This window comes from Patiria miniata, unplaced genomic scaffold (genome assembly GCF_015706575.1).
Source record: "Patiria miniata isolate m_02_andy unplaced genomic scaffold, ASM1570657v1 HiC_scaffold_1, whole genome shotgun sequence".
In the NCBI taxonomy this organism is placed as follows: domain Eukaryota; kingdom Metazoa; phylum Echinodermata; class Asteroidea; order Valvatida; family Asterinidae; genus Patiria; species Patiria miniata.
The window spans coordinates 30,806,565-30,818,918 of NW_024037047.1; the positions used below are offsets into that span (position 1 = coordinate 30,806,565).

At 38.9% G+C, this 12,354-nt stretch overlaps 1 protein-coding gene across 6 annotated transcripts in view; it reads left to right on the forward strand.

Annotated features, from left to right (window-relative positions):
- Positions 1-12,354, forward strand: part of LOC119728691 (syntaxin-like) — a 79,970-nt gene that overhangs the window by 54,905 nt on the left and 12,711 nt on the right. For 2 of the 6 annotated variants that reach the window (XM_038201033.1, XM_038201041.1), the window contains one exon: positions 5,078-9,720. The exons of the other annotated variants lie outside the window; for them this stretch is intronic. In XM_038201033.1, the coding sequence (XP_038056961.1) occupies positions 5,078-5,161 (84 nt within the window). In that variant the 3' untranslated portion in view covers positions 5,162-9,720. Of the gene's footprint in view, positions 1-5,077; positions 9,721-12,354 lie in introns of those variants that run through there. 6 annotated transcript variants of the gene reach the window in all.

Below are 12,354 nucleotides of genomic sequence, written 5' to 3' on the forward strand. Positions count from 1 at the left end.
ACCTGGTGTGCTGTTATTTTCAAGAAAAGTGGTATTTTTGTATCAATGTCCAATGCTGGTTGGCCCCGGCTTTTACAAATATGTGTACTGCCGCCAATTTACCATATTTAGTTAGTCCACAGTTTGTTTGCAATCGATTACACACCTATGAACGGGTACAAGCCAGCTAGACTGGTTCCCTGACCTTACAATTCCCAGACGCCTATAAATTTGCCCGTTTCATCATAACTGCGGTTAGGGAACAGGAACATTGTTTTTCCAGCTTTTTCCAGCATCCATGAACACAAAACTTCAAACAAGTTAGAAATCCATCCATTTCTGAAAATTACAGCAAAAGCAAATGTTGTATGTATTCCCTTTAAGAGTGATTACGAAATCTACTGGTAACAAATACTTTGTTTGGAGTCATTCCTAATGAAACTTGAATGGCAAATTACAATGTACCGGTACCAAGGTAACAGAACAAGGAACATTTCACAATTTGGTCCTTAAATTTAAAGAATGACCCACATGCGTCTGAACAGAGGTAGCTTAAAGGGCCAATGTTTTTCCATTGGAGCTAAGTGTAAGCTGAATTAACGACCATTTTTTGTAAACACTACAATGTTATTTATACTTTTCCAGTAGATGACCTGGACTTTAGAATTGTCACCAAATGCATAACAGATTTCTTGCAATGGAACACCATTGGCTTTGATATTAACAACCAATAACCATTAATCGATGACTCATTTATCATCATAACCATATCCATGGCATCATGGTCATCTGTCATGGCTAATGTGCTCGGCTCTTCTTTGTTTTTATCCTGTAAAAATTGCTGTCCAGATTTGCTATTAACCCTATCATTTATTGGGCATTAAGCTTGTCTTTCCTGGGCATTTGATCACCGCTTTGTCATGTTTGTGGGAAAGTTTTCTTCTGAAACTTGCTGGCGAAGGAGAAAATTTAGGGCCCGCATAAGACCATACTGGTACATGTTCCGGTACATGGTATGCACTGTCCATGCTGCAAAAGGGTTAACTCAACTAAAACAACTGCAGCTGATATCACGAAAAAAATGTGTAGCTTGCTATGCATAATACTTACGCAACAATTTTGTTGAGCAGCTGCGTAATAAATTTCCAATCGTTTTAACGAAACTTGGCGTAGCTGCACAACGTTTTAAATAATCTAAACATCTTGGACGAGGATAAGAACAGCATTTATGATGGCCGTTTGTGTATGAATTTGTTTGTTCACGAAACAGTCGTTGAATCACCTCAGCCCGCCATTGTGAAAATTACTTTGTCCGACTTTCTTCGGAATCTTGCGGCAACTCTAAAAATTCTGTCAAGAGTAAAATAGCAGTTTATCAAACAAGAATCTGTGAGTGTCTTGTTTCGACATTTATCAGTTGTGCAATGACAGGCTCCATGGTGATTACAATTTACTTGCATAGGTAATTTTCAGTCGCTAGCTGGTACGCCACCTAAAATGATTGCGCAAGGTACGCCATAATGTATTGCGCAAGTCGTGGACTTAAACACTATGAGACTTTCGTGAAATATGTCATAAGTGAAACATTGCGCAGCGTGAAATATTGGGTAGCTTACGCAATAAATTGTGGCGCAAGCGGAAATGCGCCATTGCATAAAGGTTCGTGAAATCGGCTGCTGTAGTTTGAAAGCACATTTAAATAATTGATTGCTTACCCTATTTTGATATGCCGGCTGGAGAATGTATTGACTCTGTCTGCAGAAAAATAAAATCATCCACTCATAATCATGAATTTGACATTTAGAATCTAAATGTTAAAAAAGTGACTCGGAGCCACTACAGCTGAGTTTGAGTTGTTGGCCTTAGGAACCAATTTGAATAATCAATTGGAATTGGTGATGTTGTCACACTGACATTTGAGTGGTTTGTCAAAAAAGAAGTGGTACTTTTATTACACAGCAATATTTCCAAGGTTCCCTTGAGCACAGAGCTTATAATGGAGCTGATAAGCACATTGCTAAGCGCAGACAATTTTTGTTAAGCAAAGATGGGCTGCCAGCCAAAATGTCATGCCATTCATAGTGCTTGTTAGGCTGCGCCGAATTACTTGACTACGGCTTGAAATTACACATATGTCTATGGGAATTGGCTGTAGCCACTACCATAGCCAAGTGTGTAATATCCAGCCACAGCCAAGTAATGGCTACGGCTTGAAATTACACACAAGTCTATGGGAAGTGGCTGGAGCCACTACCATAGACACGTGTGTAAATTCAAGCCATAGCCAAGTAATGGCTACGGCTTGAAATTACACACCATTCTATGGGAAGTGGCTGTAGCCGCTACCATAGACACGTGTGTAAATTCAAGCCATAGCCAAGTATTGGCTATGGCTTGAAATGACACATGAGTCTGTGGGAAGTGGCTGCAGCCGCTACCATAGACGTGTGTAATTTCAAGCCATAGCCAAGTAATGGCTATGGCTTAAAATGACACACGAGTCTTTGGGAAGTGGCGTCATCAGCTGCTAGCATAGATACGTGTGTATCTAATTGGAATTGGTGATGTTGTCACACTGACATTTGAGTGGTTTGTCAAAAAAGAAGTGGTACTTTTATTACACAGCAATATTTCCAAGGTTCCCTTGAGCACAGAGCTTATAATGGAGCTGATAAGCACATTGCTAAGCGCAGACAATTTTTGTTAAGCAAAGATGGGCTGCCAGCCAAAATGTCATGCCATTCATAGTGCTTGTTAGGCTGCGCCGAATTACTTGACTACGGCTTGAAATTACACACATGTCTATGGGAATTGGCTGTAGCCACTACCATAGCCAAGTGTGTAATATCCAGCCACAGCCAAGTAATGGCTACGGCTTGAAATTACACACAAGTCTATGGGAAGTGGCTGGAGCCACTACCATAGACACGTGTGTAAATTCAAGCCATAGCCAAGTAATGGCTACGGCTTGAAATTACACACCATTCTATGGGAAGTGGCTGTAGCCGCTACCATAGACACGTGTGTAAATTCAAGCCATAGCCAAGTATTGGCTATGGCTTGAAATGACACATGAGTCTGTGGGAAGTGGCTGCAGCCGCTACCATAGACGTGTGTAATTTCAAGCCATAGCCAAGTAATGGCTATGGCTTAAAATGACACACGAGTCTTTGGGAAGTGGCGTCATCAGCTGCTAGCATAGATACGTGTGTAGTTTCAAGCCAAAGCCAAGTAATGGCTATGGCTTGAAATGACACACAAGTCTGTGGGAAGTGGCTGCAGCCGCTGCCATAGACGTGTGTAATTTCAAGCCATAGTCAAGTAATTCGGACACAAACGTATTCTTTTGCTTAACAGCTCTTGAAAAATCGAGCTCGGTTCCAAAAAAAATTGCCCACTCTGAATAGTTTTTAATTAATACACTCCCCACCAGCATTTACCACAAATACTGACCATGCTTGCATTTTCATCTCATTGAAAGGTGGCTCTAACAGGTACTCTTTTTATTTTCTTTTTTTCCCATCTCCTCCCACCCATTGCTCTTTCATTCTGCCCTCTCATGGTGTGTTTTGTGTGTTTGATGTTTGGTTTGGTATTTTTGGCGTTCCATTATTGAATTTGCGTCAAATTCATTTGCTTTGACTTCATTGCTTTGGCATTCGTCATTCTACCATTACTTTCCTTTTTGTGTCCGCCATTCCTCAACCATACCACGCTCTTCCTTAATGTTCTCCTTTTTTGTCACGCCCTTCCCTTCTTGCTGCACTGACTATTTTCACCTTACCGCTTCAAATTCCCATGTCACACCCTCTCTGATTTACATGTTTGCCATCTGCATGTATCACCCATTTCTTGCCATATCCATTCCATTTTCTAACCTGACCCTGTGTATGCCCCCATTCCTGTTACCATTTCCCTTTCATTGCGTATTATTATCTCCCTTTTCAATTGCACGTTACCCTGTCTCTTCCCTATTCAAACCCCTCCTTTCCTGTTTAATTCCGCCTCTTCCCTATTCAAACTTCTCCTTCCCTGTTTAACTCCGCCTCTTCCCCATTCAAACCCCTCCTTCCCTGTTTAACTCCGCCTCTTCCTTATTCAAACCCATCCTTCCCTATTTAACCCATCCTCTTCCCTATTCAAACCCCTCCTTCCCTGTTTAACTCCGCCTCTTCCCTATTCAAACCCATCCTTCCCTATTTAACCCATCCTCTTCCTTATTCAAACCTATCCTTCCCTATTTAACTCCACCTCTTCCTTATTCAAACCCATCCTTCCCTATTTAACCCCACCCCTACCTTATTCAAACCCATCCTTCCATATTTAACCCCACCTCTTCCTTATTCAAACCCATCCTTCCCTATTTAACCCCACCCCTACCTTATTCAAACCCATCCTTCCCTATTTTACCCTACCCCTTCCTTATTCAAACCCATCCTTCCCTATTTAACCCCACCCCTACCTTATTCAAACCCATCCTTCCCTATTTAACCCCACCCCTACCTTATTCAAACCCATCCTTCCCTATTTAACCCCACCCCTACCTTATTCAAACCCATCCTTCCATATTTAACCCCACCTCTTCCTTATTCAAACCCATCCTTCCCTATTTAACCCCACCCCTTCCTTATTCAAACCCATCCTTCCCTATTTTACCCTACCCCTTCCTTATTCAAACCCATCCTTCCCTACTTAAACCCCTCCCCTTCCCTATTTGATCCCACCCTTCCCTATTTGACCCCGCCTCTTCTCTCTTCAAACCCTTCCTTCCCTGTTTAACACAACCTCTTCCCAATTCAAATCCTTCCCTATTTAACCCCACCTCTTCCCTATTTGACCCCACCCTTCCCTCTCTAACCCCGCCTCTTCTCTCTTCAAACCCTTCCTTCCCTGTTTAACACAACCTCTTCCCAATTCAAATCCTTCCCTATTTAACCCCACCTCTTCCCTATTTGACCCCACCTTCCCTCTCTAACCCCGCCTCTTCCTTATTCAACCCCACTCTAAAAATATGCCACACCCTCCTGTCATTGTGCTCCACCCCCTTCCATCTTGCTTGCTATATCCTGCATCCCTTGACAACAAACAACCCCTGCAGAAAAAGATCTGTATCATGGTGTGCTGCGGGGTCCTGCTGACGGTGATAGTCATAGTCATTATCTCCTCGGTGGCTCCATCGTGATATCACTTCCTACCACACGAGGGCGCACTTCTCCATCTAACCACCTCTTCTAAACCAAAATTAATCTATCTTGTCTGGGCCAAGTTGTCACCTTCACCATTCCATTCAGCTGTTCACACCGTCGCTGTGTGTTCAGGACGGCATGGAGGGAACAATCCGACCAAAACAAACGGTTGTGTATTTTCCTCCTGTGGTGGTTGCCGCAAAGTCTTTAGAATGAGATTCTTAGAACTGGTATAGATGTGTATTTTGAGGATGACACGAACTTTACAGAGAAAAACAAAAATCAGGCTTGCAATATTGAGGTGCAGTACAGTTAACAAACGAAAGGGATATAGAAAGAATAACTCTGACATTAGTAGATATTGTGTAAAAATAAAAATGTAATCTCTGACACTATATGTCAGTTTCCAGTTGACCTTTTCAATACATAGACTGGTATGTAAAACTGTGAATACATAGACTCTTGAATTTTTTTAAGGTTAGAGGCGACGGGAAGGAGTGTTTTAGGCTGTTGTGCAGGGAAAAGGCTGTTGGGATTTTGCTTGTGGATGCGGAAAGTGGACTTTAGATGCATTCCACTGTAATGTGTATCTGAACTATTTACGTTAGATGTTCTGGGCGTCTACCTTGTTTTGTTTGTTGTTTTTTTAGGGGGGAGGGGGCAATATCCACATACTACGCCAACATTTAATACTGAATATATCTTGATGTTTTGTCAGATTTAAACCAACTTATCCACACTTTTGTATATTGAACAAAAAATGGCAAATAAAAATTGAGGGTGCCCAGCCTTTAAGCATTAGAGGAATTAGTGTTTAAATCGATTTCGTCTCCATTTATTTTGTAACTTTCCAAGTACGTGTAAATGGGACATTTTTCGCAATGGCAAATACGTACATAGAGGATATGCATGGCCACTTTTGCTGGATGCATTCTGGAGTGCCCCGTAAAACAAGGCAGAATTATTGAAGGAAAATATACAAAGGCTGCTTTAAAAAAAGAGAAAATATGTAAAGTCAAACTACGGTATTTAGAAATACAAACTAGACTACATTATGAATATTTAAAAAATTATATAAGGAAATAGCTATACATACATGTATATTCATTGAATATCATTCTCTGTGTGTGAGGCTCCCAATTTGTAGCGTTTTTCTCGTCGATTCTTTCAGGATTTTAAGAAGAAATTGTGGTCTGTGGTTATAGATTTTGCTTTAGTTCCAGGTTTGGTTAGATGTCAGATATTTATTGACTCCTGTGGGTTTTTTTTAATGGTACAAAGTTGCTTTGAAATTTTTTACATAAATATATATATATTCGCATAATTTTTAATGTTTGATTCTCTGCTATATTAGAGAATTGCTTGTATTTTGTCCATTTATTTGGCTTTTAGTTCTGTATGACTAGTAGATAGTTTCAACAGTTTAAGTCAAAGTGGATTTTGAAATAAGTATAGGCATAAATACATTTGGAGAAAAAAAAAGTAAAAGTAGCAAGAAATTGACGAACATTCCGTGTTTGTTAATGTAACTTACACATTATAAGTGTAATCTAATTAACTTTGTAGTCAAGTTAAAGACATTGTAAATTTTACTCTTTAGCCGAAAACGTGTACTCTCGTGTAGAAAAGAGACTTAAACATTTATTGTCATTTTATGCAATTTGGGGCAAAGTTTTTGGTCCCCATTAAAAAAAAAAACTGAGCGTAAATGTCATGTTAAAAGCAAGAGGTGACTGTATTTATGAGATAAGGATATGTCCTAAGGATGTGATGTGTGCATGTACCAACCACATTTTTTTTTATTGGCTGCTTAGGTAGAATGGAACAAGTGTAAGCAGTTTTGAACAGTTTCACTCAGCGGGATCGAGTGCACTTTCTTGAAATTCCCTGAGTTCAGGAGTTAGCTCCGATTTGATGTCTGTGCTCATCATGAAGCAACAGACAGTTTTACACAATCGAAGATCAAATATGGATTTGAAAGAAAGAAAGTTCAAACTCCCTGTATGACTCTAACTTTTTTCTTAAATGTATCTTATTTTTACTTTTATGATTGGCTTGAATGAAAAAAGTATTACGCCAGCTCCTTGGCAGATTTGATATTTGAAGTTATCAAATGTACCACAGATCAAAGATTGACAAATTTGGAGACTGCCAACTATGGAGCTCGATAGCTCAGTTGGTAGAGCACATGTACTGTTTTCAAGCGGTCTCCTGTTCTATTTTCCACTCGAGTTTCATTCCCAGTGGGTGAACATACATACAGTGACCCTTCTTTATTACCCAATATTTCTGCCTTCCCACAACTTTCTTAAAAATTACATTGAGAATATTGGGTAATTGTTATTGTACCAAATCAATAACCATTAGGGCATAATTAAAATTGAAAACAAATGTCTGTTGTCATATTTTCATATGAATAAGCGAGTACGGTATCCAACTGTTCATGTGCACATCAAGATTTGCCAATTTTTCTTTCAGGATGAAAGTTCCATCTATGCGTGCAAAAGCATAGCTGGGTACCAGCAAAGTTGAAGAGATCATCGTGTTCTGAAGTAACATTTTTGCAACAAAAACAATCGTTTGGACAGTGAAGTGTTTTCATGTGTCTTGTGTGTCCAAACTTTTATGCAAACAAAAAGTTCTACTCTTCTCAATTGCACAAAAAATTTCACAGAATGTACATTTGGTTACCACGTCCCCCATAGCCTTGTTTGCATTTATCTGCAGCGGATATCCCGAAAGAAAATCGTCGAATCTTGCTGTGCACCAGACTATTTTGGAATACCGAACTGGCGTATTGTACCTGACTTATGGCAAAGCTAAGTGAGCCCATTCCCCTGAAGGTGTGCAAAACCAGTGGACTATATCACAATACATGTACAGACAACAATTGTTTTGGTATTCCATAGTTCTCAATAGCCCCTAGGAGATGTACTGTACCCTGTTTACATGGGGCAAGTACTCCACTCAGTCCACTCAGGGGACATATATTTATATATCATAGGAACAGTTCTGAACTAATGAAGTGTCACAATCCGATACCATAGTATAAAAAAACACACCATTTGAAATGGATGTTTTGAAACATAAGTTTCCCTCGTCAAAAAAAACACCAAAGTTGGAACACCTGAGATAAGATTTCAAGAATGCACAGGTCTACTGACTTTTACACAATTACTTACTTGAAGTAGGAAGGGTAACTACCGCACCCTAACCCTAACCCTAACTGGTACTGCCTAATGGCAATAAGTGTTTCTTTGGGCAAAATCATGGGCAAAAGCAACGCTGTTCCATTAACTTCCATAGAAGAGACATACATGTAGTTAAGGCCGGAACTTGAAACTTGTCAAGTGTATCGTTCATCAGTGAAAATTGGGGCAGTTTCGTTGCCACGCTGTGGCCATAACTCATTCATTCAATCAATTGTCTGATGTTCAACACTCAAGGAGGTAAAAACCCAAAAAAAAAAAAGGAGATATTTTACAGTGTTACAGAAAGGTTACAGTAATTAATGCCGGGTCATACTTGGAATCATCCAGACTTGAAACTTGTCAAGTGTATCGTTCATCAGTGAGAATTGGGGCAGTTTCCTTGCCACGCTGTGGCCACAACTCATTCATTCAATCACATGTTGGATGTTCACTCAATTAGTCCTCTTCATTTTGGTTGGAAGGAAAGCAGGCAAAAAAAAAGAAGGGAAAAACCAAAAAAAGAAAAAGATATTTTATAATGTTAGGAAAAGGTTACCGTAATCCATTCATTCCAGATACCATTTGAATTTTTTTTTTTAATGAGATTTCTATCCCAGTATGGTTGCATGAAGAGTGATTGAAGACATAAAAATAACTGTACATATTATAAGCGTTTATTGTCAATACAACTCTGTAATCATTGATATTTATATATATACATTCAACCTTTTTACATACTAGGTGTCAGCGCCATTAAGTTTGAAATTTTTCAGCTGTAGTTTTAATCTGATTCATTATAGGCTCAAGTGTAACAGTGTTTGAGATGTTGAGGTACAATGTGTAAAAAACAGTTGTAACAAAGAACAAAGTTCCAATAGTTCCTTCACTTTTTTGTCTTAGAATTTCTCCCAAGTTTGTTGGTCGCATGAAATGATAAAATATCAGGTAGGAATTACTAAAAGACACTTTTCCAATGGAGGTATTGTGAATGCTTAAATTGTAAGTGTTTTCATTGCCTGTCCTCCCTTAAAACATTCTTGTCATTTTTGTTGTCTAAATCTGGACAACGGAGGGGGCTGTTTAATTTTTATCATCAGCGACCAGTCCCCTCTAGAAAAAAATTTAAATAAAAATCAGAAAAAGAAAAGGTTTAATGATAAACTTTAAAACTCTGGTTTTGATCAACAAATCAGAGTTTTAGAATTGAAAACCGAATCTTAGAAAATTTTTGGATATTTTTTTATTTTTTATCTCCGACAAAAATAGAAAAACTGTGAACTGTTTGTTCTGTTGACAATTCATTAACATTCTTCCCGATTCCAAACTGTTTTGTTAAAAACAATACTTTCCTTTGTCAAAAAGTGAAGAACCAAAAAAAAAAAAGGCGGTGGCCTGATAACCTTTCCTTTGAGAAGTATTCTTCTGGGATTGATACCAATGTTGTAGTTGAGTACTTTTTTGCAAGTACCGAGTACTGCCGAGTACTTAGGTTACCGAGTACAAGTACGAGTACTTAGGTTACCGAGTACAAGTACGAGTACTTAGGTTACCGAGTACAAGTACGAGTACTTAGGTTACCGAGTACAAGTACGAGTACTTAGGTTACCGAGTACAAGTACGAGTACTTAGGTTACCGAGTACGAGTATTTGTACTTCCGAGTACAAGGACAGGTCTCCGAGTACGAGTACTTGTACATCAAGTACGAGTACGAGTTCTTCCGAGTATGACTTCTTCAATTTCCTAATACGGCCATAGGGAAAATGGTTCATAGTGCGTAATTGGCCCAGGCCCAGTCAGACCGATATGCAGACCCACTCACGGCTAGCTGTTGAATGTGTTTGTCCGGACGTGCACAGAGGAAAATCAGGAAACTTTGATTCCTCAGCAAGCCAATCAACTATTTCAAACTGGAAATATCGATAAAATAAGGCCGTGCTAAGTCAAGCTTTACCACTTTTTGTTCGAGTACTGCTATTCGAGTACGAGTACTTTGATGATCGAGTACGATTTCGAAATGTCGAGTACGAGTACTTTGCTGCCTGAGTACGAGTACCGTCATTTTGAGTATTAGTACTTTGACATTCGAGTACGAGTACGAGTACTCTAAAAAAAAAACAAAGTCGAGTACGAGTACTTAGCTGCCTGAGTATTGAGTATGTGTACCGTCATTTTGAGTATTAGTACTTTGACATTCGAGTACGAGTACTCTAAAAAAAACAAAGTCGAGTACGAGTACTTAGCTGCCTGAGTATTGAGTATGAGTACCGTCATTTTTAGTATTAGCACTTTGACACTCGAGTACGAGTACTCTAAAAACAAAAGTACTTGAGTATTACTCGAGTACTGAGTACGAGTACTACAACACTGATTGATATTCAGACCCTATCACTTTTCATTTTCCACATTTCAGGACAACTCAGTCAAAGAAACCACAGTTTGCAGCTGCTTATATTCCTTATATAAAAAGAGTACAATACTACACTCTATCTTTGCAGTGCATATACAAATACACATTAAATCAATATTTAAATGTTGTATACTATTTGTATATTGGAGTATTCCTCACTGTTTACATGTAGACTAGCAAAAAAGAAAGAAATAAAAACCCTGAAGAGTCTTTAATGGTATCTTATTTAAATCTTCTTGTTATGTAGAAAGTAGATTGAGGCTATCGGCAAATTTGCTTGGTTATTTCCCAAAGTCTGTAGAATAATTGGTGGAACCATATTTCTCTGAAATAAAATAAAGTACTGTACCAAACTGCTGTTGACTGCATCATTTTAATACTTAGATGTATGTTCAGTTAATTTTTAAATTTGATTTTTCCCCTTTTATTTGGCATATGTAATATCTTTTCTGTTTGAATATTATAAATGTTAGACGCTGTTTTTCTTTCAGATTTTGTTTCCTGTTTTCAACAATTTAAAACAAAAAATGGTTCCCTGGCCTGACTATTCCCTTACGTCTATTCCCTTTGTTTTGTCTGAAGTAGGCTCAGGGAACCAGACTAAAAGAACAGCATATTTTGTCTTAATTTGAACTATGGACCTATGAACACAAAACTTTGTCAATTCCAGTGGCCAATTTCACGGCGCTGCTCAGCACAAAACTTTGCTCAGCACAAAAAAAGTCTGGCTTAAAGCAGGTTACCAGCCAAAACTCCACGTGATGTATATATATTGCTCGTGATTAGTATTCACTGTTGTTTGCTTAGCATGAAAACCACAATGGCTGGTAATCTGCTTTTACAAGCTAGACTTTTTTTGTGCTAAGCAAATTTTTGTGCTAAGCAGCGCCGTGAAATTGGCCCCATGTAGCATCTAATGGCCTCTAATGTGGTATCGTGTAAAAAAAAACCCTACCGTTTCGACCATTCTGTTGTTTGTTAAGCAAGTGCGCTGTATACCTCACGCATGCCATTTAGCATGAATGCAGCAAACAAAATCCAAATTTGGTCTTGCACACTGAATGTTTGGAACATTTGGGGGCCATGTATGTATGTATGTTACACGTATTGCGTGGTGGATTTTGCGCATTTTTATCAACCACACAGGGGCGCTGTCTAAGCTGATACTAACACACATGAATGTACACGCACGTTTGTTTATGGTGTAAATCAAGGATTTCCTTTTGTTCCTCTTCCCTTTTCCTTTGTTTGTACTTTTTTGCAACAGCTCTCATTGGTTTTGTACACGTTTTCTAATCGAGGCCGTCCTCGATTTGGTTCCCATCCTCGGTTCACCGATGATGTTGCACGTGTGTGTCCTTGATTTACACCGTAAACGAACGCAAGACAAAGAATGCAATCATGTGCCAAGCTGCTACCCTTACAAAACAGTTAATGTCTACTTGTTACCCAACATAAATATTGCAAAGTGTTTGGACATTTAATTGATATTTTGTTTTTCATTCATGGTAATGATTCATTTGTAGCCCAAGTTGAAACACTGTTGTCATCTTGTCCCCCAATTTTGCTCCTGTTTTCCTTTTGCTTCTG